We start from the raw sequence: 27732 nt of genomic DNA, 5'->3' as shown, positions 1-27732 counted from the left end.
TTAGGTTAACGCAGATGGAACTCCTCGGCGGCTCTGAGCACCAGACCCTGGTCCCTCCAGCACCGCGCCGCACAGACTAGGCTCCGAGTCCCTGACGTCAGCGCTCTCCAGGGCGATGGACCTCACGTGGCTGATGCAGCCCGTACTCTCGCGAGAAGGAGCAGGTCGGCTTCTTCACATCCCGACCCCAATTCCCACCCCCACCCCCCACCCCACCCCCCGACAGCGCCACGTGTGCTCCCACCTGCTGAGAAACGGAGGTTGGCCGTGCCCGGGGCCTTCTGGGAATCGTAGTTCTGGGCTGGATGAGGCTCGCCAGCCTCGCCCCATCCCCTTCTTACGCATGCGCGGCTCCGAGCTGGCCCCAGAGGTTCGGAGCCTTTGTCAAGCCCGGATGGGAGGTGAGTGGGGTTCGGAGGCCGCTTTTCAGCGCTCGGCTCCCGGGGCGGCCCCCGGGGCAGCAGTCTGTGCCGGAGCCGGAGCGCGCATTTGTGGAAGGGGCCTCGAGGGCGGACCATGAGCCCATCTCCCGCTCCGGCCGGACTCCCTCCGGCGGCTGCCGCCTCCCGGGGACGCGGGTGCGAGCGCGGTGCTGGCGGGCGCGACGGGCGGGGCGCGGGCCGGCGCGGGCTTCAGAGAGAGCCCGAACCCGGCGCCATCTCCTCCAAGCTGCTCGGTCCCCGCAGGTACAGTGCCGAGCGGCCGGAACAGGCATCCGAGGATCGGTCTGGGGGACCTGGCCCCCCGCGGGATCCAGGTGCCGACATCCCGGGCCCGAGGAAGAAGCGGGGCCTGACCTGACCCGGCCTTTCCGCAGCGCCCCGAGGGCCGGCCGGCGGGAGGACGGGGCTTCTCGCTGTGACGTGCCGAGAGGTCCAGATGGAGGAGCGGGGAGACGGGAGCTCCGAATCTTCGGAACCGGGAGGATTGGGGATCATGGAGGCAGATTGGGCCGAGGTGCCCGAGAAGAGAGGTGAGAGTTGCGGGGCTGTTGGACTGTGTGTGGAAGGGGCCCTTCCTCCCCGAAAGGAAATGGGCTGCCCCCGGGGAGGTGGCCCTTGGCGGGCGGCTCTGCCAGTCTCCTTTGTCTGGGGCATGGCTGGGCTCCTTGCATGAGAATGCAGGGCTTGGTGTGGGGGACCCCCTCTCCCCCTGAGCTGGTGCACAGTGGGTCCTGGAAAGCCACCCCAAAATGTTAGCAGCTCAGGCCAGAGCACAGCCTCAGTCACTTTTTCTCCCACGTTCTTTTCCCCCAGCTGTCAGTGAGTCTGGGAACGTAGCTTATTTGGCTGGCAGAAAATACCTCCCCACCTCTGTCATTCCCGTGGCACAACATTCGTATTATGTCTGTCACGCAGATACTGCTGTTTTGCATCTTGGAGAACAGGCGCGGAGGTCGGTAGGTGACTAGCCCGGTCTTTCTGGAAGTTTGGTCTGTGACCTCATGTCAGCCTTTTCTAATGGACTCAGTAGAAAATGTTTTCTCCTGACCCATGGCCTGCTCATGAGATTTCTGGAGTGCACCTCAGACCCAACTACTAGTAGCAATTATTAGGAAGGGGAATCTAGTGATCTACATGTAAATAAGCTTGCAGGGTGATTTTTGAGAACTGAGCCTATTTTTCTTATATTAATTTAATGTACATTAAGGTTGGAAATAAACTGGCTTATCCTCATTTCTCGATTAGAGGGTACACCTGCCAGTAGGTGTTCTGTCCCAGTGGCAACGTTCCTGGACTTTCTCCATGACCCCAGGGTCAAGGGTTGTCTGGGCTGCCTTCAGGTGCAGTATCTGCGGGAGCATCATTCCTAGAGGGAGGAATCTTTGTCTTGTAAATCTGAAGCACAGCATAGATTTAGATCCCACAGTTACCGCTTTCTTGCCCCTAGCTATGTCTTTCCAGGATTCTTTCTATTCCCAAGAGAAGAGCACAGAAAAGGGAGAAGTGGCAGCTCTCCGCCTCACAGCCAGATCCCAGGTGAGTCTTTACTGATTATTGAAATTCCACCTTATTTCTCAGAGTACAGGCGCACCCTTCTTCTTGATGTCAAGTTCCTTTGTCTACAAGAGCCCATCTGGAGAGCTGAGTTCTAATCTAAGACTACTCGGGTGGCTAATGGACTCAGTAGAAAATGTTTTCTGCTAACCCATGGCGTCTTCTCCATCTAGTTATACTTATTGTCAGTCAACAGGCAGGTAAGGAGCATAATTACCCTTCTTTGCCTATTGTGCTAGTTGCTGAGCTTGGTAACGTAGGAAACTATTTTAATAGAAAATATGGGGCATATCTTAATCTTTAGTTGATTATTCAGGATTCTTTTGTATTTTAGTTGTAATTCCAATTTGGTCCTGGGAGCGTGTCTGTGTAGCATCCACTTACCCTGCCACCATTTTTAATCTTTGGGGTATATCTTAACATTTATGTTTCTGCAAGGGAATCAACATACACATGACTGTTATGTAAGAAATTAAGAAAGCACCTTTCTTTAGAGCTGAAGTGAGTTATGAAAATAGTAAGTGCTCAAAAGTTCAGAAGAGCACTTGAATAGGAAAGCCTATGGAAGGCTTAACTTAAAGAGTTAAAATCCAGCCCTCCAAGATGATGAATGCACAAGTTTAGAAAGTGAAACAATTTTCCAATCTGTCTTAACAAAGGCAAATATTAAGAATTAATTTAAGTGGTGGTTGACCTAGCTGATTTGGCTTAATGGGTAGAGTGTTGGCCTGCAGACTGAAAGGTCCCGGGTTCAATTTCGGTCAAGGGCACATGCCAGGTTGTGGGCTCTATCCCAGTAGAGGGTGTGCAAGAGGCAGCTGATTAGTGATTCTCTCTCATCATTGATGTTTCTATCTCTGTCTATCCCTCTCCCTTCCTCTCTGAAATAAAGAAAAAAAAAAGAAGAAATTTAAATGGTGGTCGTACTCTATGGGTGATTCATGTATTGGTCTTTCAACGTTTTGTATGTTTGAAATTTTTATTAAAAGAAGTTAGATAAGAGAAAAGAGCTCTTCATGATGTGTGTGGCATGCCACAACCCACGATTCCTGAATTAGCCTTTTTCTTTGCTACTGTGATTCCAAGTGTAAAAAGTCCATATTGTACATTGGTTCTGTTTGTAAAAGTGACTTCTTGGGGTCCTTATATACTTGCCTGAATTCATTGGTTTCTCAACTGCCTTACATTAGTATTGAAGACTATTAGTCAAGAAGCTTTAAGTTGCAGATGATAAAAACTCAACTCAAACTGATATAAGGGAAAGGTATTTATGGGCTATCATGACTGAGAAATCCAGGTCTCACTAGAAATAAGCTCAAGTAATAACATTAGGACCTATTTCCTCCATTTCACTGACTTCTTCTTTTCTCTCTGTGGGTTTTCCTCTCAAGCAAGCTTTCTTCCTAGTGCTGGCCCCTACCACATCTAGGCTTACAGCTTCCCACGCTGAAGACCCCAGACAAAGGGCAGCTTCCCTCCTGGTCATTCCAGCAGAAGTCCAGGGGTTAACTCTTTAACGGCTATTAGGCCCATTCTTGGACCAATTTGGACAGAACTATGGAATATACCTGCACACACACATGGAAGTACACATACCACCCATGAGTCAGATACAATTAATCCTACCTGAACTCACTGGCCAGCATAGTAGCCAAGGAAAATCCAACTACAAGTGCCAGAGGAACACTTTGATGTTAGATTCAAGACTGTTAGAGCCTCGGGTAGATTAAACCTTTTATGGAAATTTTTAAAAACTTCTGTCCTTTTTGCATTGCATTAGGTGTGGTGTGATGCTTTGCCTGGACTGTGTGTTTCGTGTATTCAATTTTTTAAAAGTATTAAAGTTTTAATTCTTAGTTGGTTGTAACCAGGTGAATAGCACAGACATATATAAATGTAAAACTAATATTACTTCCTCCTCAAATTCAGTCCCCTTCTTCTCCCTACTGAGGGTAACAGTTTGATTTCCCAGTATATCTCTCCATATGCTCTTGGTGAACTTGCACTCCTATATTCAGACATGTAATGTTTCCTTTGATTTCTCCCACTGCCAGTCCCCAACTTTGGGGTGTTTTTAGGAGGGTTATGGTATAAACAGGATTTGGCTTTTTTTTTAAGGGAAATTAATTCACCCGGCCAGTGTGGCTCAGTTAGCTGAGTGTTGTCCCATGCACCAGGAGGTCACTGGTTTGATTCCTGGTCAGGACACATGCCTGAGTTGGGGGCTCAATCCCCAGTAGAAAATGAACAGGAGGCAGCCAATCCATGTTTCTCTCTCTCCCTCTCCCTTCTCTCTGAAATCAATAAAAAAAAAAAAAAAATTTACTTTTTTTTTTTTAAAGGGAAATTAACTCATTCGCATTAATATGATTGTGTGTTTCAAATTTTTTTGCCATGTGATTTTTATAGTTCTATTTACTATGCTTTCCTTGTTTCTTTTGTGTGTGTTTCTGTCTTTTGTGCATTGGTTTGCAGTTGTGTCCCGATTTTTTTCTTCTAATCGTCTGGAAGTTAATTTTCATTGAGTGTCAATTTAGCTGGGGATATGCAGGCTGTAATTCTCAGTCATTTTTCCTCAAAATGCCTTGTCTACTTAGAGATTTACATTTTATTTTATTTTCCAAGGATGATTGTTGTATGTTTTTAAGGCTCAGATTATTTCCGTTTTTGAAAACTATTTTGAAATAATTTAAGGCTTAAAGAAATGTAAATGGTAGAAAGATGTCTTACATACTAGGGTTAGGGTTAGGATTTACCCTCCATTCATATTCTCCAAAAGATAACACTTTACCTCACTTTATTCTTATTTTCCAAAATCAGGACACTAGCATTGATACAGTACTACAACCTACTGACCTTATTTAGACCTCCCAGCTAACCTATTGTTCTTGTCTCCCCCCACCTTTAATTTCTGCTTTTATCCTGTAATTCTTTGTTTCTCTTAGTTTGTTGTTCTTTCTCTAACTTGACCTGTATGCTTTGCTAATTTATTTGCATTATTTTTTAATGAAATGGAAGTGTTTAAAGCTATGAAATCACCTCTGAGTACAGTTTTAGTGATTTGGCATTGGTTTTGCATTTTATTATTTTGACATTCGGATGTTTTTTTCAATTATCAGTTTTTGCTCTGTTCTATTTATGCTTGGAATCTATTTAAATTTACTTTGTTACTTTTGCAAATGCTTCATGAATGTTTAAATAGGTGTTTTCTATCCAGTTAAGGCATTTGATATATATTTATTTCAATAACCTTGGAATATTATTCACATTCTGTATGGTTTTATTTTAAAGGGCATGTAATGCTTGGCTGGTATGGCTCAGTTGGTTGGAGTGTCGTCCATGCACCAGAGGTCACGGGTTCATTTCATGGTCAGGGCACATACCTAGGTTGCAGTCAGGGCACATACAGGAGACAAGGGATCGATGTGTCTGTAGCACATCAATCAATGTCTCTCTCTCTCTCTCTCTCTCTCTCTCTCTCTCTCTCTCTCTCTCTCATGCTCTCGCTCTCTCGCTCTTGCTCATTCTCTCCCTCCCTCTCTAAAAAGTAAAAATAAACTTCATATTCTTTAAATAAACAAAAAGGCATATAATAATATTTATATGTGTTCACCTCCTTACAGTTTTGTATTTTTTTTGTCTTATAGAAACTTAATTCTATGGTATTTACACATAAACCTCAGTTCTTTCTGTTCCCTTACTCAATCTGTTGCCATCATTTTTCAGTTACTGCTTTTTGCTTTAAATTATTTCCGTGCTTAATTGGATTTGGTGCTCACTGCCAGTCATTTATTTCATTCCATGACTTATCCACTCACAAGGTCTGTATTTCAACTCATCTTCTGATTGGCTAGATTGAGTCTTCAAGTTTTTATTGAGGACGCACAAGGAGAGTTATGCAGACAGGCTTTTTTTCCTCCTCTATTTTGTCTACTTTGCCAAACTGCATCGTCAACTCATTAGTTCATGTTTTATTTTTAACTCTTTATTTCCCAGAAAAGTGATGTCTCTCAATGGAGAAACTCTCATATTGAACCTAGCAGAGCGCGCATGGCACATAACTGATGCCAGTGGCTTTACATAGAATATTCAGACTCTGAATACTATTAGGACACTTGTCATGTATCGCTGTCACTTTAGGTGTACTCAGTCGCTCTGCTCCAGGGCCACCAGAACTGCGGGGGGCGAGGGATGCTGTCAAGTGAAAGATGGTGAACAGAAGTATGTTTTGTGTCTTAGGCGTCTGTGACATTCAAGGATGTGGCCATGGACCTTACCCCCGAGGAGTGGGGGAAGCTGGATCCTGCACAGAGGGACGTGATGCTGGAGAACTATAGGAACCTGGTCTCGCTCTGTAAGGACGGCTTCTCATTGTGCCTCTGCGGTCTGCTCAGGGACAGCATTCCTTATTGACAGTGAAATAGCTTCACAAAGCCTTCGCTTTTCCATTCAGGAGTCATAAAGTCTGAATCCTGTTGGACCCAGAGACAATCTATTCCTGTTCTAGGTTCTTGGTGAACTGCCTATGCTTGTTTTGTATTAGGATTTTTTGGATTGAAGTGACAGAAACCTAATTCACACTAGCTTAGGGGGCAGGGAGTCTTCTTTTTTTCCATTGATTAAAAAAAAACACCATATTTATTGTAAGTTAAGTAAATTAATCTATTTTTTTAAAGAGATAACATTTTCCTGGGTATCTTTTGGAATTGAGTAACCGTTGATCCTGCCTAATTTTTTTTTTTTTTCAGATGGTTCTGTTTTCGTTTTCCCCTTACCCCTAAGGTGCAGTGCTTACCCCTAGAGAGGGCAAATTACTTTTTAAGGTATTTCTCTTCTTTGAAGTTTGTGGCGTTACGAATTTTCAACTAAAAGCCCACATTAACAGCTTGTCGATACTGATATGGGATAAGTACAGCCTCACTTTCTAGAAATCTATCATTTCTAAAGTCTGTCCTCAGCATGTTACCCCCCAGCTGTTGTGGTCTACTTAACGTTGTGCTTTTCATATGCGCAGCTCAGGACTCGAAAAGATTGGATGGTATTTGTATATAGATTTTGGTGCTCCTCCATAGTTACTTTCTCTATTGGTAGTCCTTTGAAAGAACTAAATTGCACTTTCTCAGCAGCAGTAAGACTTTTGCTTTTTACTTGTACTTGATTGCCCCACACCATGATCTGGAAGTATCATCAAGGTGAATATGAATACTACAACATGTGTTTGCTTCTGTACTGTAGCCCAAATGTTATTGCTCATCTCTGCCTTCAAAATGTGGCTTTTGAAGTTAAATTGGGTTATTTACCTGTCTTTCTACAAAACAGTTAAGTCCATTGGCATATTGATGGGAGGTGGGAAAGATGGGGTGTTTTTTATCTGATTAAGCTTGCTCTTACGTAGGCATTGTGAACCTGGATTAAGTGTGGACTTATAAATATTTCTGTCTTCCTTCAGTCATAATGCTGGGCCTCATACGTATCCCTACCTTTCCTCCAGGGGTAAATACTTCTCCCAGCTGCACTGGGTTTCCGCCACTTTCCTCAGGTAACAGTGTTGGAGCCCATCCCCTGGCGATGAAGGCTTCTGTTAATGAAGAGAGGTGGGTTTAGGTAGAGTTTAGGTATTGGATTCCATTCCCCACGAGGGAAAAATCTTGATTCAGGGAATCCAATATATAACCAGGAATTTCTTTCTTTTTTCTTTTTTAAATCCTGTGGCTTGGCTTTGCCCTACTGGCTTTATTCCTAGGGTCTCCCCATGTGGCAAAGATGGCCTTTAGTAGCTCTAGGGTTATATTATTCTTCCAATTAGAGAACTAAGGGAAAAAAGGCAGTGCTTCTATCCTAGGAGTTTCAGCAAAGAGAGTCACATGTTGGTTAATGAAACAACGACTAGAGCCAGGGAAATAGGTTACTCTGGGCAGTTTGGAGCCTGTGTGTACCTGTGTGCATGTGTGTGCACACACGTGCACAAGTGCATATATGTGTTTGTATGGATGTGGTAAGAACTATGTTAGCCCCTCCCTACCTCATGTAATAAATTCCCTACGAAAGTGGATTCTAGTAGCTAAAGAAGGAAGAAAGAAAAAGCAGAAGACAAAAATTCTAGTTACCACAGTCACAACGTGTGGTGCTGCCACTGGGCTCCTATTTTCTCCAGTTCCTTCCCTAAGCTGAGGATCGGTCTGCAGCGTCTCTCTGGAACTTCCTCAGTGAAGAAAGATAAGTTCTCCTCTTTTGACAGGCATGAACACTTGTGTTTTCCAGTGCATAGAAACTCCTTACCAGGCCCAGATTCCTGCAGATGTTTTAAGCTTCATGTGGAGGTCCATCTTCCCTCACTCCAGATCTTCCTGTAATTCCCGTCCTCTTTGTAGATCAGGGATTTGGCACTATGCTCTAGGATTGATGTTTGCCCATCACAAATAGCTATTAGTAAGTCCCATTTCTTTCTTTCTTCCTTTCTTTGTTTTGAGCAGGGCTTCCAGTTTCCAAGCCTGAGAACTACAATTTGGAGAATGGAAAGGAAACATTGATTCTTGAGAGAAAAGTCCCCAGAAGCAGCTATTCAGGTGAGTCAAATAGATGGGAGTCCTCGGAAATAATAGCCCCGCAGGACAGTGAAGAATTGGCACTTTTCGGTGCTTAAGAAAGACTATATTAGCAGTGCCTACATGCTTTATCCTATAATATAGGACCTATATAATAAAAGCGTAATATGCAAATCGACCAGACGAGGGAACCACCAGTCGGCAGGGGGGCGGGGCCAGCGAGCAGGTGGCACCGGGCCAGCCAAGGTGCATGCCAGTGGGCAGAGGGAGGGGATGGCGATGGGGCCGGGGGTGGGGGGGGGAGGGACCATCAGTGACCGGCGGCAGCGGTGTGATGGGGTGCCCGTGCCAGCCAGCGCTGTCCCCTGATCAGCAGCCCAGTCACCTCCTGCAGAGGGAGGCTGGCAGCAGCAGCAGTGGCGGGGTGATGGGGATGGCGCCTTTCCCTGTTGGCCCAGTTGCCTCCCGCAGAGGGAGGCCTGTCTCGGGGGGAGGGGGAGAGGCGGGGGGAGCACCATCCCCTGATCTGCCCGCCCCATCACCTCCCACAGAGGGGTGCACAGGAGCGGGGGGGACGGTCTCACAATCCAGGACCCCTCAGGGGATGTCGGGCCTAAACTGGCAGTCAGACATCCCTCTCGCAATCCGGGCTGCTGCATGCACCGATGACCATACTTTTCCCACAGGTGAAAGGCATCTTACTGTTGTATGGGCAGCTACATTTTTTTGCCCTAATTATAAAAAATAGTACATAGCATGATCCTTCTGTGACAGTAGTACCATTTTCCCCATCTTATGGGCGGAAAACTTAAGCAGAGAGAAGTTAAGTAACTAATTGGCTTTGTCACACAGTTATTATAAGTGTCAGAATCAGGGTTGAGCACAAAATGTGCAAGCCAGAGCCCATGCATGTCATCACTGCATCATCCTGTTTTTTTCAGTGTTAGAGTAGCCTTGCCAGGTTTTAATTTTTAAATCTAAGAACCTGTTCCCAGTATATAGGGTAGGGTCCCTAGGCCTGACCAGCAATCAGGTCCATCTGCAGGGCGACCGGCGGGCAGGGCAATGGGGGGGGGGGGCAGGGGAGCCCCCAGCTAGCGGTCTGGCACCATCCGCTGGCCAGCCCCACCCCCAGTCACCTCCCTCTCGGGGGGGCAGTGTGTGTCATAGCCATCAGCCATTCCGCCTTTCAGTCAATTTGCATATTAGGGTTTTATTATATAGGATATATATTTTTTTTTTAATTAATTTCAGAGAGGAAGGGAGAGAGATAGAAACAGCAATGATGAGAAAGAGGCATTGATCAGCTGCCTCCTGCACGCCCTTTACTGGGGATCGAGCCCGCAACCTGGGCATGTGCCCTGACCAGGAATCAAACCTTGACCTCCTGGTTCATAGGTTGAAGCTCAACCACTGAGACACACCAGCCGGGCTATTTTTAAAATATTTTAAATGAATATAGCAATTTAAATATATATAAAAGTCGAGAAAAAATCAAACACACGCTAATATTTTGCTTCATTTTGCCTCTTTTGCTTCTTTTTTTCAATATAAATAAAAATATAACTACAGGTCTATGAATTTTCACAAGTTGAACACAGCTCCCAAATCAAGAAACAACCTTTTCAGCACCCCTAGAAACACCTGTGTGCCCTCTTTAAGTCACTGCCCTCCTTCCTAGAGTAACCTTATCCTAACTTCTAATACCCAGATTAGTTTTGATTTAGTTTTATATAAACAGAATCATATTGTATATACTCTTGTGCCTGACTTCCTTCACTAAAGATTACTGTGAGATACATTCATTTTGTAACATTTAATTATAGTTCATTCTCATTGTTGTATAGTCTTTCATTATTTCAGTATACTAGATTTTTGAGTAGTTCCAGTTTTTAGCTATATGAGTAATGCTGCTTATGTATATTCTCTCTTTTGATGAGCACATGTATGCATTTCTGTTGGATATATACATTAAGTAGAATTGTTGGGTTAGAGGATAGATCATGTTCACTTTTGGTAGATATTGTCAAAAGATCCCCAAAGTACACTGCCAGTGTGGCTCGGTCAGTTAGAGCGTTGTCCCGAGCACCAAATGGTCGCAGGTTCAATTTCAGTCAGGGCACATACCCAGGTTGCGGGTTCAATCAATGCTTCTCTCTCACATCAATGTTTCTCTCTCTCTCCCTCTCTCTGTCCCTCTCCCTCTCCTCCTCCCTCTCTCTCCCTTCCCCTCCCTCTCTCTCTCCCTTCCTCTCCCTCCTTCCCTCACTCACTCACTCCCTTCCTCTCTCTCCAAATCAATAAAAACATATGCTCGGTGAGGATTTTAAAAATAATAAAGAATTTTTTTAAAAAAGGAAAGAAAGAAAATCCAGCCTCACCCCCAGTATATAGTAGGAAAAGGGAGGAGGATTTTATGGTCTCTTTCGATACTTGTGGCTGTTCTGATACTACACCAAAACTGAGCAAGTGGTAGTTTCTTAAAGATTAGTTAACAGTGTGACATCTGAAACTATATCCATGGTTTTTCATACTCTTACATTAAAACCTATTGATATTTTCACCCTAGCTGGGTTGGCTCAGTGGCTAGAGCGTCAGCCTGCAGACTGAAGGGTCCCAGGTTCAGTTCTAGTCAAGGGCACTTACCCAGGTTGCAGGCTCAATCCCCAGTAGGGGTTTGCAGTAGGGGTATGCAGGATGCAGCTAATCAATGATTCTCCCTCATCATTCATGTTTCTACCTCTCCCTTCCTCTCAGAAATCAATAAAAATAAAAAAAAACCTATTGATATTTTGGAAAATACTGGTTCATTGAGTTATGGAGATCTTCCAAATATTGGCACATTACATTATACAGTATTTAAAAAATAACAGTCCTGGCCAGGCAGCTCAGTTGGTTATAGCATCATTGGATACACCAAGATTGTGGGCTTGATCCCCAGTCAGGGCACATTCAAGGACTAGCCAATAAGTAAGTGGAACAACAAATTGATGTTTCTCTTTCTCTCCCTCTCTCAAATTAATAAAGATATTTTAGACAATTTTTGGTGTCACCACTGACATTGTCAAAAAAGTCTCCTAAGTATTTGGAAGACCAGATGTCAGCCCCTGACTAGCTATCAGGCTATCAATGGTAGTTAAATGTTTTTCAAAATTGTAATTTATTCCTGGAAGCTCAAATTTTATCAAACACTGTCAGTTGTTTTTCTTGACGTGACAGGCTCACTTTGTTCATCTTTAGGAAATATCTGCCAAATATCCAACACGGGTAACATAACTTGTCTGTCAGTTGTTCTTTCTAGAAATATGTGGTCCGTGAAAAAATGGCTAGTTCAGCTCACAACTCAAACTATCTCATGAGTGGTTATCTTCAAGACAACCATCATACTGTGACATGACCAGAATTGCTTTATGAATATGTCCTATTTCATCAGTCCAGAACATTAAAAAGGCATGTTCTCAAGGTTTGAAGTTTTTAAAAGTTAATAATGTTTACTGTTGTCCAGCTGGAGTGACTCAGTTGGTTGAGAATCATTCTGCACCAAAAGGTTGCAGGTTTGATTCCTGCACGGGGTACCTACCTGGGAGGTTGTGGGTTTGATCTCCAGTAAGTTACCTGATTGATGTTTCTCTCTCTCTCTCTCTCTCTCTCTCTCTCTCTCTCTCTCTCTCTCTCTCTCTGCATGTCCTCAGATGAGGATTAAAAAATAATAACAATAATACTGTTTACAGGCTTTTTTTAATATATTTTTTTTTTATTTCAGAAAGGAGGGGGGGGAGAGAGAGAAACATCAGTGATGAGAGAGAATCATTCAGTCAGCTTCCCCCTGCATGCCCCCTACTGGGGATCAAGCCCACACCCCGGGCATGTGTCCTGATCGGAATCGAACCCGGGACCCTTAAGTCCACAGGTCGATGCTCTATCCACTGAGCCAAACCAGCTAGGGCTACTCAGACATTTTTAAGTGAAACTGGTTTGTCTGTTTTTTAACCAAGAGTACATAGTGGGAAGAATACAATAACTACTAGTAAGTTTGGAGTCATTGTCCTGATTCATGCTAAGTCATGAGCAGTTTTACCACCATTTCTTTTGCAACATCAATGCAAATGTCATGGCACTGGAAAAGGTAGCATGTAAGTATTATTTTGAAAGTAGTTTTGAACTTACATACTTTCAGGGGTCCATGGACCACACTTTGAGACCTCTACCTATACTAACCTTATATCAATTTATATTTTATATGTAGTACTTATGCTGTGTCAGAGTTTTAAGTGCTTTATAAATATTTTCATTTAATGCTTATTAAGAAAGATGTTTTTATTTCTCATGAAGTAGGTATTATTATTGCCCCATATTACAGATAACTGAGTAAAGAGGTTAAATAACTTGCCCCAGGTCACACTGCTAATCAGGGCAGAGCTGGGGTTAAATTCGTGCATTCTGACTCCAGAGTCCATGCTCTCATCCACTGTGCTTTTCTTGAATGTCCCTCTCACCTCAGGGCTTTTGTACATAGTGCTTCCCTCTACCTCAAGCACTCAACTCAGTGCTTTTATATCTATTACCTGAAATACTCACCTGAATCCCAACCCCACTTTCATTTCAATTGTGTTTTACTTCCTCGGGGAATTCTCCCCTTATCTTCCTAGGTTCCCTTTCTTATATTTCATAACATCACTTGCCTGTTATTACTTAGTACTTACCACAGGTACAATTTTATATGTATTTGTGAAATGTTAGACTAAATTTTCTCTCTCTCTCTCTCTCTCTCTTTCTCTCATATAGGGACTTTGTGTGTGTTTTTGCCCAGTGCCTAGAACAGAGCCTAGTGTATGTGGGTAAAAGAATAGAGAAATGAATGAATAGAATTCATTTGGCTGTATGGAATGAGGGACAGATCTAACTTAATTTTTTTCTAAGTGTTTAATCAGTCACAGCACCATTTTTTGGAAAAACAAATTATCTTTAGTTCACTGACTACAATATCACCTTTATACTGTTATATTCTCTATATACTTGACTTAATTTCTGAATTTGCTGTTCTGTTTTATTGATCTATTTATTCCTTTAAATCACACCCTTAAGTTGTTTTAGCTTTATGGTTTTATATTGGATATAAAAATTCTATATTTATATTAGATATATGTAGAGAAGTCTAGCTTCCATCCCTGTCCTCTGCTCTGTTACTTTCCACATGGGTAACCATTTTTATTGATCTGTCTTTGGTTTTGGAAAATATAACCAAATATTATATATATAAAAGGTTAAGTGACCGGCCAACCGGCCGGTAGGCACTGACCACCAGGGTGCTCAACACAGGAGCTGCCAAGCAACAGAAACTTTGTAGAGTGCCCTCTTGCACTCCAGGACCCCTCGGGGGATGTCAGACTACTGGTTTCAGCCTGATCCCCGCAGGCCAGGCCAAGGGACCCCACCTGCCGGAGGGACCCCGCTCACTCCGCAGAGGCCCTTCGAGCACTGGCGCCGCCTCAGGTGCAGCCGGCCCGGGTGGGACCATGGGAGGTTGGCTCCAGGGCATGTCCAGCCTCTCTCATCCAGTCCCGCCCCGCCGGCCACCTTCTAATTAATTTCCTTTCAATGTGCACGAATCTGTGCAGCAGGCCTCTAGTGTCTATATATTTGTATCTCCCCTTCTTTCCCTACACAAAAAGTAGCAGACTGTGCACACTAATTTGCAGTTTGCTACTTTTGTGTAGAGAAAGAAGGGGAGGTACAGATATATAGACAATTTGTATCCTGAAGATCACTATGGCAATAAAGATCTTTCTTATTTTTTAAAACTTGCATAGTACTCCATCGTTTATTTAATCAGTTCTCTGTAGTAGGATATATGATAGGATACCAAGTTTTTGCTACCTATATTAGTGTGGTAATGAATATTCTTGTTTCATGTATAATTTTATATATTTGCTACTATATCTTTAGGAGCTCATAGGAGATTTTTTTATCAGGTGTGTGTTATAAAAGCATTGTTAGGGAAGATTAAACTAGACATGGAATGCATATTTGGATATGAGTAGGATTAGTAGACTAAAAATTTAGAAGTTGTAACTTTCCTCAACACTAAGGTGATAACTGCCTGGATTTTTATTACTGCAGTAGTATTTTGTATGCACATTCCTGCTGACCCAGGGATAGATTGCTTCATCTGCTTCCCTCCTTCTTTATTTCTAGTCACCTTTCCCCCATTGACTCTCCTGGATGTGTCTCTTCATTTTCTCTGCATATACTCTTCATCTCCCTCCATTTGCCTCTCTTTGCCAATCATCTCATGAGTCAATTCCACTTACTCATTGAAGCCATGCTTTTTGCCTTCATTAACTCTTACCTGTTACAGAACTGCCTTTTCATTGAGCACAGAAAATGAAAGCAATTTGCATTTTCAATTTCTTTCAGACTCAGAGTGTAGACCTGAGAGCAAGGATTCAACTTCAGTGCAAGATTTTTCCAAAGAAGCATCATGCCAGGTTGCAATAATAGACAGACTGACAGGAAATAGTGTCTATGATACCAACTTGAAAACAACTCTTGAATGTGAAAATTTGTTAGAGAACCAGCAAGGAAATCAGGGGAGACACTTAAGAGAAATGTTCACCTACATTAATTCACTCCCTGAAGAAAGAGCTCATGATCATGATGTATATTGGAAAAACTTTAGTCAGAAGTCTGTCCTTCTCACTCAAGACAGAGTTTCAAAAGGATCCTATGCCTTTCATACACTTGAAAAGAGATTGAAACAGAAATCAAGTTTAAGGAAAAAGAGAACCTATAAAGAGAAAAAACCTCATAAATGTAATGATTGTGGTGAACTGTTCACTTACCATTCAGTGCTTATTCGACACCAGAGAGTCCATACTGGAGAGAAACCCTATAGCTGCAATGAATGTGGGAAATCTTTTAGCCACAGAGCTAATTTAACTAAACATCAGAGAACTCATACTAGAATTCTCTTTGAGTGCAGTGAATGCAAGAAAGCCTTTACAGAAAGCTCGTCCCTTGCAATACATCAGAGAATTCACATTGGAGAGAGACCTTATGAATGTAGTGAATGTGGGAAAGGATTTAATCGAAGTACACATCTTGTACAGCATCAGTTGATCCATACTGGAGTGAAGCCTTACGAATGTAATGAATGTGATAAAGCTTTTATTCATTCCTCAGCACTCATCAAACATCAAAGAACTCATACTGGAGAGAAACCCTATAAATGTCAGGAATGTGGGAAAGCTTTTAGCCATTGCTCATCCCTGACTAAACATCAGAGAGTTCATACTGGAGAAAAGCCATATGAATGTAGTGAATGTGGAAAAACCTTTAGTCAGAGCACACATCTTGTTCAACATCAAAGAATTCACACTGGAGAGAAACCCTATGAGTGTAACGAATGTGGGAAAACCTTCAGCCGGAGTTCAAATTTTGCTAAACATCAAAGAATTCATATTGGAAAGAAACCATACAAATGTAATGATTGTGGTAAAGCCTTTATTCATTCATCAGCTCTTATTCAACACCAGAGAACTCATACTGGAGAGAAACCCTATAGATGTAATGAATGTGGGAAAAGCTTTAAGTGCAGTTCATCCCTCATCAGACATCAAAGAATCCATACACAAGAGCAACCATGAAAAATTATTAAATGTGAAGAAATGTAAGTTGGTTTTATCACTGTGTTCAAGAGTGTTCAGGTGGAAGAGCCTTAAAATGCTGCTTACTGACCAATTTGTATACATCTGATTTTACTTGCATAGTACATACATATTTTTGAGCCATAAACAAAATGTCCCTTATATCCATTGATTTAATAATTATGAAAGCTACTAGCCAGAGACTTCATATTTTGAGCCCTAATCCTTCCCTAATACCTTTTTTATGGATATTCAAGAAATCCTTAGGAATGGGTAGCAATATAATCGTTGTAGAATCCATTTTCTCCCTCTTTGTAAGGAAGTTCTTATTTGTTAGGTTAGGCAGAGGGTTCATATCCTTATCAGGAAGATACAGAGTTGTTCCTCTTTGAATCCAAAAATAGAGATCCAGATTTATCGATAGTGTCATTTTTCCAGTGTCATTTCCTTTATATTAGCTATAAAAAGCTAGAGGTTAAGAGTTGAAATATGCTTTGTAGTCCTTCCCTACCCCAAAGGCTACTCTCAAATTTGATGAACATAAAAAGAATTTATTTACAGCAGGTTCTAAGTTAGATTCACATGGATTCTGCTTATAGACTTACTGGTAGATAATTGTGGTCATTCTGCTGTGTAGAACTTCATTTTCTACTTCCTTGGAAGTTGCCCTGAAGTAGAATAGGTCAAAATCTTAACTCTAGTTTTTGATCAAATCCTTCTTATCTTTGGCATTCACTGAATGAATCACTGGTTTTCTATAATTACAGTATTAGGGATATTTTGTTCTTTACATTCTGCTTTCTGTAAACTATGCTTTGTCACTTTGAGAAAAAGCCACAAGGATGTTGAGGGTCTGAAAAGTTGATGGGTTCAATGTGTTATGTTTAAGATCCCAGTCAAGAAACATAACTGAAGCACCTGTGAGACACAAGGACCTATCTTTCTGTCAGATATGGAAAATCGTCCACAGGACAATGACTCACTTGAGGATAAACAGCTTTCCTCTATGAAGAAGTTGGCCATTTCTCTGACCTGCATGTTTACCCACATGGTTTGTTCCTATTCTCTCTACATGATGTATCCCAGAATCCTAAGGAAATTGAAATTGCATAAAATCACATGATATATTGACGTACTTACATGGGTGACCAAAGACCACTAATGGGATAAGGAACACAAAAGCGCTCAAATATCTAGCAAAACACTATACAAATGTCAGGTTTTTTTGTTACTCTGTTACATATTGTGTGAAAAGAAGATTTTAAAGTAGAGGGAAAAGTAGTTACAGATTTCTTCTTCCCTTCTAAATTCTTTTATGAACATTCAGCACCACCAGTCCATGTTTTGCCCCCTCCAAATTATCCCTGTGACATGTAATTGCCTCTCTGTAGACTTCTATTATTGAAGAAGAATAGGAGAATAAAATTTTAAAAAGTGGTGGTAGTAGAGAGCAAGATCACTAAGGATAGATTGAGCATAAATCCAGCAATGATGGATATCAAACAATATGAAAGAAATGGGGCTGAAAAATTCTTGTAAAGAATTTTAAAAAACACATTGAAAGGTGTTGAGAAGATTGGGAAGGCTCAAGGTCTCAGAGGTCAGGGTAGGAGAATGGCTGATGAGCAAAATAATATTCAATATTGATCTAAAGCAGGAATTGACAAACTGGCCTGCACCCACAGACCAAGTTCATCTGCTATTTCTGTGAATGTTTAATTGGAATACAGCCACACACATTCATTTACATGTTTTGTTTGGCTATTTTATACTATAATGGCAGAGTTGAGTAGTTGCAGCAGAGAGCATATAGCCTGAAAAATCCTAAAATACTAGCTATTTCTCAATATGCCAAATGCTTGAGTGAAAAATAAATGCATCATTTGGGGGCCAAAATTTGACTAACAAAATAACATCAACATGGGCTTTTCAAAGCTGGGTTTTAATTCTGCCATCTCTGTTTAGAATTATGTGGCCTTGAAAAAGACCTGGAACAATAAATTATATAGAGTCCTCTCTCCCTCTACCACACCCTCTCTCGATATGTGTACACACACACACACACATTTTAATGAAGTGACGTCTTAGTTCATTTGGGCTGCTATACAACATTCAATTATCACAGTTCTGGAAACCAGGAAGTCCAAGCTCAAGGCCCTGGCAGATTCGGTGTCTGGTGTGAAGGCATTTTTTGAGGGGACACAGACATTCAGTCTATAGCAAGGAGCTAAGCATCCATCAGAAATTAAGAATGAGCATCTCCCACCCCTTCCATTTGCTGATTAAGAACTGTATGCATCCTGCTATCAGCTCATGAGAGAGAAGGGGCTTCACTTTCTGCTCTTGCTTCTATCTGGTACTGGACCTACACACTCCCCTTTAGACCTGGCGGAATCTGCTGTTTTGCCTTCTGAGGACCACTTAGCCAGGAGCTATCTGGTAGTTCCAAGGACTCAAGTTTGTAATCTAAAGGCAGTTCAAGTACTGTTAAAGGATTTGCTCTGTTTTACTGAGAACTCTGGCCCTTTGCATTTCAGTATTTGTTCTTTTTATACTTGGTGTTCAATCTGACTGTGTTTGTACCTTAACATGAATCTCAGAAGTTTTAGCAGTCTGCTTTTCAAATATTTTTTGTTACCTATAAGCTAAATTTGACTGCTCTTATTGGCCCACTGTCAATAGAGATGTTTATATATTTATTGTCAGAAACTTTCGTAAATTGCTTTTAAATTCTCCTAATTTAATCTTATTTTAAGAGTTTAAGAAAGGCCAACCATAAAATATACCCATATTATTCAGGAAACCAATTACATTTCTAATTGTTCATCTGGGCTTCACAACTTCTACAGACATAGATCCGGGAATACCCACCACAGCCCACGTATTTGCTGGAAGGTTAAAGAGTAGAGGAAGGATGTTTTTGTCAGAGTCCTCGGGCCAAGTACAGGCACCACACAGCAGGGGTAATAGGAAAAGAGAGGGAAAAATTAATTTCATATAAAAAATACAGTTCAAACTAGGCAAGATAGGGTAAAAAACTGATTTAGTGTAAATTTTAAATTACATCTGGCTTTTAAGAAGATAGTGTAATGTCACCCAAACGAATAAAAATGATAGTATAAGAATACCAAACATTCAAATTGTTGGCAATTAACTAATTCAATTATCTATTAAAATTGTTTTATTTTCTCAGATGAGTTTTCACTTTTTAAAGAAATATTACAATAGGACTTGGGTTGGAAGCTCTTTGTCCCTGCTGTCTCCCTTTCCTTACCTAATTCTTTTTTAGGCCCCAACTGGGCAGTCTTGGGATCCAGAGCCAAATGAGCTACCCCTCACCCTTTGCCTTATATTAATTGTCAAGGCAAAGGGTGTTCTGTGATATATAATGTGACATCTATGTGATTACCTTGCAGTTCCAATTAATGTCCTCAAAAAATTAAATTTTTTCATTGAATTGTTCTTTACATTTTCCAAAGTGTGTAATCACGTATTTTTTAACCTTTCACTTAGAAGGGGTTAATAGCAGGTTCATCCATAAACCAGACAATCTGCCCTTAGATTGAGTTGACTACATAAAATGTTCATACCTCACCCCCAGCAGTTCATCCATAGTACATTATCATCACGTCAGAAATGGAGCCAGGCTTCCTCAGGGAAATGGCTGATCCTAAGTCTGAGTGAAGGCAGTTGCAATAAGAGCCTGAAACATGTTCCAGAAAATAAGGTGGTACTAAAAGAATGATGACAGTAGGTCACAGAGGCAAAGGAGCTAATTTGAACTAGCCTTCACTAACCAAGTCTGGTATAATTTGAGCACCAAAACAGTTAAGGCAGTAATGAATTATTAAATGAGTGGGGGGGGGGGGGGGGAGGGAAAAAGTGCATAAGTTTACATTGATAATTAGAAGTAAATAAACAAGGGAGGGAGAAAGGTAGAATAGAGGGCCCTTGCTTACAACAGAATGCCAGATGCAAACTGGTAAAAACGATGCTGAAAAATCACTATTTTGCAGCCATCACAATAAGATTCTGACAAAAATCAATCAATATAAATCTAAGGGGAAATTTTGATGAGGAACAGGATATTTGCATAGTATTGAGGTATCTTCGCCATAGATTGCTTGTTACAATTGGCGATTGCAAGGAAAAAATAATTATGTAGTAATAATTTTTAAATTATTATATAATAGCCCTGGCTAGTGTGGCTCAGTTGGTTGGAGTGTTCTGTACCCATAAAGTGGTGGGTTTAATTCCCGATCAGGGCACATACTGGGGTTGCAGGTTCAATACCCGGTCTGGTCACATATGGGAGGCAATCAATCTCTCTCTCTTGTCTTTCTCTCTTTCTTCCTCTCTCAAATCAATAAAAACATATCCTCAGATAAAGATTAAAAATAATTAAATGCATAATAATATAAAGGAAACACCTTGATTTGCATGACCAAATTAATATGAACAAAAGGTAGATAGCCATTGTGCGCCTCAGATTTGATCCTATGAGGACACAACATAGTTATGTGATATTAGGGAATGCATAACGAATTTGATCATGAGAAAACATTCAACAAACCTCAAAATGAGAATTATTAAAAACAAAAGGACTGTATTCAAAAATGTTAATGTCATAAAAGACAAAGACTGAAACCTATTCCACATTAAAAGAGACATGAGAACTAAGAGGGAGAATACTATAAAGGTCACTATTGGTTCAGTTTTTCAAAACTTCAGTATAAGCAGTAGAGTGGGTAAATGTATTGCATTAATGTTAAATTTACTGAAGTTCATAACTGTGCCATGGTTATGTAAAATAATATTGAGAAATGCACACTGAAGTATTTAGGGGTAAAAAAGTATAATGTGTGCAATTTTCTCTCAAATTATTGAGAAAAAAATATGCATAGAGAGAAGAAATGCTAAAACAAAATGTTAACAGTAAGTAAATCTTGCTAAAGGGAACGTGGATAGCTACTTCTAATACATCTTTTCTGTACGTTTCAGGTTATTTTCAAATAACAAAAAAAAAGTAAATAACATATATTAAGATCCAAAATTAGACCTCTTCGATAACATAAAAATAAGAGGTAAAAAGTATGCACAATACGAATATGTTAAGTGACTCTTTTTTTCTTAAAACTTATCTAAGTATCCAAAGATTACCCATTAAGAAACTTTGTTTTCGTCCTAGCTGGGTGTTCAGTTGGTTGGAGAGTTGTCCCAATACACCGAGGTTACAGATTTGATCCCCATCAGGGCGCTTACTAGAGTCAACCAATGAAGGCGCAGATAAGTGAATCAATCAAATCAAGCTCTCTCCCCCTAAAATAAACAAATAACATTTTTAGTGAGAGAAGATATTTTCACATTTAACTGAGAAAAGTCACAAGAATTTATATCAAGAATTTATTTTGTTATGTTCACCAGGCCTCACAGGGTAAGTGGTGGAGGCTCGTACCCCGCCCTGCTGGTTCCTGTCTTTATCGCCTTTCCGGATGGTTCCCCTCCATTCCCTCGAGTCTCAGCCTCTCCACCCCACGTGCAGCACGCAGTGCCACTGTGCCCAGGTGCCTCCGCTGGTCTCAGTGTTGGCACTTGGTGGGGTCAGGTGGTGGTAGATCGCTTCCCGTCAGCCTGGTGGGTTTGGCCTTGTAGTATTTTGCTCCGCAGGGCTTTTGGTTGCTCATAATGGGGAACGAGGGACTTGGGGGCGGGGGGGTGGGGGGGGCGGTAAGGAACTTGGGGGCATAAAGAGTGTCACTGTCCAACGGAAGGTGACTCACTGGGTGTCACATGGGAGACTCCTACCAACCTTCCCTCTGCTGTCCCTCCAGGTTTGCTCGGGTATCCTGGCCTCTGGGCAATCAATACAGCCCTTGTCTATGGAGTCCTGGCCCACCCTCTCTATCACTGGAAAGTGCCCTGGCCTGGGAGTGGGTGGGGAAGCTGCTGGTGCCTTCGCTCCTCCCGGGCCCCATGAGCCCCTCTAGCTGGGAGTCTGGGGTCATTTTTGATAATACGGGACATTTAGAAGCCAAAGGAAACATGAGATGTGTACTCACTAGAGCAGAGAAAATCTATGGCTCCAGCTCTCAGTTGCTCTTACCCCAGGACATTTGCACACACTGGTCTTTGAGTCTGACAGACCCTCACTAAGCCCTGGTCTTCTGTCAACTCCCCCAGCATAGCTAACTTTTCTCTCTTTTTTAATATATTTTATTGAGTTTTTTACAGAGAGGAAGGGAGAGAGATAGATGAGAGAGAAACATCAATCAGCTGCCTCCTGCACACCTCCTACTGGGGATATGCCTGCAACCAAGGTACATGCCCTTGACCGGAATCGAACCTGGGACCTTTCAGTCCGCAGGCCAACGCTCTATCCACTGAGCCAAACCAGTCAGGGCTAGCTAACTTTTCTTAAGTCTGACTTCCTCTCAGTCTCTTGCTTCAGTTTCTTTCTACCCCACTACCCCAAAGCAACCCTCCTCCTGACTCCTCAGCCCTGGACCGCTGGCGCTGCACTGTCACAGAGCATGTTGTCTTGTCACGCTATCCAAATGTAAGTTCACTGAGAGACGGGCCGGGCCCCATAATACAGCAAGTTCAAAGCAAACAACTGAACAAAAATGTTTTCCGATACAGAGTAAAAAATGCAGAGCGTGTAAGGGTGTCGGGAAAACTCCATGTCATTCCTACCCCTGACCTCCAGGCCTGGTTCCCCCGCCCCGGGGGCAGAAATAAGCCAGAAAAAATAAAAAAGATTTCTTTACATTTCTCAAAATCATTTAGAAAGATTAACAGCATAGTAGAAAAATGCAAAACAAAATGTACCAACCCTTAAAAACAGTATATAAAAATTTTTAATAAACACATATAACAATGTGTTCAGGTCTTTTAATAATTAAAATATCAAAATAAATAAAGATAAAATACCACCACCAACTAACCAGAATGGCTGAAATGAGAAAGGAATCTCACTTTACTTTTAAATAAGTCCCAGTATTTCATAGAGGGAATAGCTATAACTACCATGGTTTCTACTGTGGCCATCAGGACAAGAAGAGATGTAATAATTAGAACTCTCAAACTGGTGGATGAATTGCATACTGATCAAATATCTTTGGAAAACTTCTCAGTGACATGTATTATATTTGAACATATGCAGTCACTATGACCAAGCTATTTTATTTGTAGGTCCCTACTTAACTAAAATATCCATGCATGGGAACCAAAAGAAACTAGGTTGAACTCCCTGGCCAGGGGCGATGCCAAGCGGGGCTGCCCCTTGGGGACACGGCCCCGCTGTGGCTCAAGGTCCGCACGGGCTGTAAGGAGCTCGCAGGAGATGCATGAGAAGACCAGACAGCTCCTACCTGGACCACGCGTGGGAGGAAGGCTGCGCTGTGTTTGACCTGCCAGAGTCCCCGAAGCCAGGCCCCATGGAGGCCCCTGGGCCACACGTGGGCAGATGCTGCTCGGACTGGACGGCCGACTGACCAGGAGTGGAGCCCAGGCCTTCCAAGGCCACGTGGCTGGGGCCACGCACAGGGCCTGCTCCGTGTGCGTGGGAGCTGTGGACAGGACGGTGGCCTGTGGCCAGTGTGAGCGGGCCCTGCGGGCACACCTGCAGCAGCTGCGGGGTTGTGGCCTGTGCCCTGTGCGCCCTTGTGGACTGCAGTGATGTCCATGAGGGAGTGAGTGTTCTGCGACAGCTATGCCCTGTTTGAAGCCTGAGGGCCGACCTCACTGGCGTTGACACAGAGGGACCATGGTGGGAGGGGCAGCTTTCTGTTTGATATTGTACTCCTGATGCCACTCAATAAATCCTATATATTGGAGGGGGGGGGGGATAGGAGAAACTAACAAGAGTGGTCACAATTGCATTATTGCTAATAGCCCCAAACTGGAAATAAACCAAATGTCCATAAACAGCAGAATTGATAAATGTGGTATATTCATTCAAAGAATACCACAGAGCAGCTAAACTGAATGAATTGTTCCGTGATGAAGCAATTAGCACATGGATGAATGTCACAGATATAATGCCAAGGGAAAAAAAACAGACAGAATAATTCCTACTGTATGGCCCTAAATACACTAATTTATACAATAGGCAATACTAATCTGTATTCTTAAACACTAGATGATTGTTAAATTTGGTAAGATGGAATGGGGGGTGATTGGGGACTATGGAGAGCAGCACTTCTGGGTTGCTACTTTTATTTTCTTGAACTGTGTTGTAGTATAAGGGTGTATTCACTTTGAGATAAATCACTGAGTAGTAGAGTTGTGATCTCTAGTTTTTTGGTGTGTATGTTTTACTTCAATAAATGCATTTGAATACCTCTTTGCTATTAAGACAAATAGTATAGGTTATAAGGTTTTGAAATCTTAATACTATTTCCATTTCATGAAAAATAGTCACCCAAAAGATTGCAAACTTAAGTGCTTCAATTATAGAGCTTATATTTACAAGTATATATTTTTGTAGATTCACAACTGTTATTTAATGTCATTTGGGTGTAGAAAAGCATAATATGTTTACAGTTAACTGAGTCCGTATTCTATTAGATGAAAGTTGAGCGAGTTATCCACACCCATCGATGAAACTACTTTCACAGAGGAGTCTAATTCCTGACAATTGATAGAGATGTTTCTTCATTATCTATGTAAAATTATATTTCTTAGGAGCACAGGCCATCAAACGCTCGTTTCTGGTTTTGCTTTCATTACTTTATATGATCTTATCCAGAAAGAATTTTATGTTCCAGTATTGCAAAGAGGGAATAACTACTGTGGCCATCAAAACAAGGCACATGATTCCCATGATCCCAGCAATAAGCCTTCCTGGATGTAATCGGAGGGAAATTTGCCTTCAGCCAAAAAGTCATGGCTCCTCTCCAGGGGAGGTCCAGTCACTGTCTGTAAAGAGACCTGCTCTGGGAATTGTGGGGGCTGAGGAACAGTCTCTGCAAAGCTGTCTCTGTGTCTGATGCTTGAAGTCCACAGGCAGTAAACAAAGGGAGATCACAAATAGGCCGGGGTCCCTTGAGTAGGGGCTGGACCTCATAAAGGCGGACTGAAAACTGTGTCCATTCTTGATGCCTCTGACCTTGATGGCTGAGGTGTCCTGCAGAAACCAGGACACTTTGCCATGGAGCTAAACACACACTTGTAAGCCAGTAATCAGAGACACTAAATGAAAAATTCAGGGGAAGGCAAAGCAATTGCAGGTCCAGCTTCTGTTTTTTGCTGGTGGGGTCAGTCAGCAGATCAGCCACAATTTCATGTGTATATGTGCTCAGGCTACAAAATACAATTACCTCATTTTATTATCAGTTCTAGGTCTTAAAGTTAACTAAGGTCCTTCAGAAATTATATACTATGTATAAGCTAACTACAGAGCAACACAATTGTTGATATCAAAAAGTTTGTCACAAGTACAATTCAATGCAATTAAATCCATAATGTTAAATTTTTCATAATCTTAAAGATATGGAAGTAATATGATTTACTGATAAGTAAGACCAGAAGTTTAGATTAACTAAGCCCCCACTGAAGAATAGGAGCTGGTTGCCAGGAGAGCCAACCATGTGATAAGAGGATCAGAACTTTCACTCCAACACCCTGCCCTTTTGAGAGAGGAGAAGGGCTCAAGGTTGAATCAATAATAACTGATGACCAATGATTTAATCAACCATGCCTGTGGAAGGAAGACTCTTTAAAACTCAAAAGGACATAGGGGGTTGGTTCACAGAGCTTCCAGGTTGGCAAACATGTGGAAATTTGGGGAAAGTAATGTGCTTGGAGTGAACATGGAAGCTCCATGCTCTTTCCCCACACCTTGCCGTAAGCATTTCTTCCATCTGGCTATTCCTGAGTTATATCCTTTTATAATAAAACTAGAGGCCTGATGCATGAAATTCATGCAAGAGTAGGTCTTCCTTCCCCTGGCTGCTGGCACTGGCTTCCCTCTGGCACCCAGAGGGAGGCCTGGGCCTCCCTCTGTGGGGCGATCATGGGGCAATGGCCAGGCCCCCGACCAATCGCATCGCACCCACCTTGGCTGGACTGGCGCCAGTAGGTGTCATAGCGTGGTCATCCAGAAGGTCATTCAATCTAATTAGCATATTACACTTTTATTATTATAGACTAGAGGCCCAATGCACGAAAATTCATGCAAGAGTAGGCCTTTCTTCCCTCGGCTGCCGGCACTGGCTTCCCTCTGGCACCCGGGACCCGGGCTTCCCTCCAGCTGCTGCCAGGCACCCGGGACCCATGCTTCCCTCGCAGCCCCAGCTTCATCCGGAAGGTCCTCCAGAAAGACGTCTGGTCTAATTAGCATATTATGCTTATCATTATAGATGGTGACCTAGTAAGTTAAATGCCTTTCTGAGTTCTGTGAGCCTTTCTAGCAAATTAACTGAACCTTTCCTTTCCTTTTGCTTTTCCCATGGATAACACCCCATTCTAGCATTCCAACCCACTTTCACTGCAATAGAATCTCAACCACTCATCTGTCACCCCTTAACAGTAGGGCGATGGCGACTACCCTCTCAGTTTGGAATGCGGAACTGAGAAAAGGAAACTCATACCCTTTAGTTCACCTCTTCTCCCTACACCTTCCAGCTTGTCTCCATGATCAGGGATTTTTTCTTCCTCTGTGGGGAAAAACACATATATCTGCCCCACCAACTGGACAGGAACCTATACTCTCATCTCTGACCCATTGTAGATGTAGCCCCCGATAACCAGTCTTTACCTGTTCCTGTAACCCTTCATGTATGACACAAAAGGGCAGTCCAGATAATCCTAATAACCCTTGGCATCCCAGCAGGGCTTGGGAAGGGCACAGGGGACCTAACCACTACTCTATCATATTTTGAAATCCTGTCTCAGGACCTACAAGAAAGCCTAGATGACATTGCCAAAAGTTTAGTTCAAATTCAGGAACAGATAGACACACTAATAGCTGTCAACCTCCAAAATCAGAGAGAACTAGACCTCCTAGCAACAGAGAAAGGGGGCCTATGCCTCTTTCTAGAGGAAGAATATTGTTTTTGTGTCCATCAGTTTGGCCTAGTCAGGGATGACACCCAAAAACTAACAGAGAGGGCTGCAAAGATCAGAGAACGTCAGTCAAATTCATGGGCCTACTGGCTAAAGAATATAAATTGGCATACCTGGCTACTTCCCTTCTTAGGATCATTAGCATTCCTATTCCTCATCTTTGTTTTTGGCCCGTCTATTCTGTGCCATCTTTCATCTTCAAGACCACTTGGAGCCTTCACCAACCAGCCTCTCAGGGAAATCATGCTGCTGCAGCACCTCGCTCCAACCAGGAGGAATCTACACAGTGTTCCAGCGACTGCAATCAAAGTCCACCCCTTTAGGATCTCGATCCCCTCCCCCCCATCAGCAGGAAATAACTACAGAAGATATTACCTTTGTCCCTATTCCATAAAAAAAAGGGGGGGGGGACCAGAATGTTAGGTTTGATCAAATAATTGAATTGATACCCCTCCCCTAGGAATTGACCTTTAGGCC

General features: G+C 42.3%; 2 protein-coding genes and 1 pseudogene across 13 annotated transcripts in view; all 3 read left to right on the top strand.

Moving 5' to 3' along the window:
* The first annotated feature begins 227 nt into the window (after positions 1 to 227).
* Positions 228 to 24484, top strand: LOC132217957 (zinc finger protein 286A). Of its 12 annotated transcripts, XR_009449051.1 has the most exons (7): positions 238 to 401; positions 687 to 973; positions 1891 to 1979; positions 8471 to 8563; positions 14960 to 16211; positions 21377 to 21622; positions 23380 to 24484. XR_009449051.1 is itself a non-coding variant. In XM_059668501.1 (6 exons), the coding sequence occupies exons 1-6, from the start codon at positions 880 to 882 to the stop codon at positions 16186 to 16188; spliced, it is 1731 nt and encodes a 576-aa protein (XP_059524484.1). In that variant the 5' UTR covers positions 740 to 879; the 3' UTR covers positions 16189 to 17625. The 12 variants fall into 12 exon arrangements, 11 of the variants coding, with proteins under 11 accessions (XP_059524491.1, XP_059524483.1, XP_059524493.1 ...); XM_059668501.1 differs by lacking the exons at positions 238 to 401; positions 21377 to 21622; positions 23380 to 24484 and adding exons at positions 6237 to 6351; positions 8236 to 8346 and having other exon boundaries at positions 740 to 973; positions 14960 to 17625; XM_059668502.1 differs by lacking the exons at positions 238 to 401; positions 687 to 973; positions 21377 to 21622; positions 23380 to 24484 and adding exons at positions 1765 to 1783; positions 6237 to 6351; positions 8236 to 8346 and having other exon boundaries at positions 14960 to 17625.
* The window catches only part of ZNF624 (zinc finger protein 624), a 59936-nt gene continuing 34170 nt past the window's right edge, over positions 1967 to 27732 (top strand). Inside the window, exons 1-2 of the mRNA XM_059668498.1 lie at positions 1967 to 1979; positions 8471 to 8563. The gene's annotated coding sequence lies outside the window, so the exon portion shown is untranslated. The remainder of the gene's footprint in view (positions 1980 to 8470; positions 8564 to 27732) is intronic.
* On the top strand, positions 23408 to 24484 carry LOC132218504 (apoptosis regulatory protein Siva-like; annotated as a pseudogene).

The sequence above is a fragment of the Myotis daubentonii genome, chromosome 16 (genome assembly GCF_963259705.1).
Source record: "Myotis daubentonii chromosome 16, mMyoDau2.1, whole genome shotgun sequence".
Taxonomy (NCBI): Eukaryota; Metazoa; Chordata; class Mammalia; order Chiroptera; family Vespertilionidae; genus Myotis; species Myotis daubentonii.
This window is presented reverse-complemented; position numbering and strand designations above follow the sequence as displayed.

Bases quoted from the DNA above. Each gene is read 5' to 3' on its own strand.
- LOC132217957 (XM_059668500.1), top strand. From the start codon at position 306: ATGAGGCTCGCCAGCCTCGCCCCATCCCCTTCTTACGCATGCGCGGCT. The intron at 974-1,890 runs GTGAGAGTTGCG...TCTTGCCCCTAG, and splicing joins CGAGGTGCCCGAGAAGAGAG to CTATGTCTTTCCAGGATTCT. The intron at 1,980-8,470 runs GTGAGTCTTTAC...TGTTTTGAGCAG, and splicing joins GCCTCACAGCCAGATCCCAG to GGCTTCCAGTTTCCAAGCCT.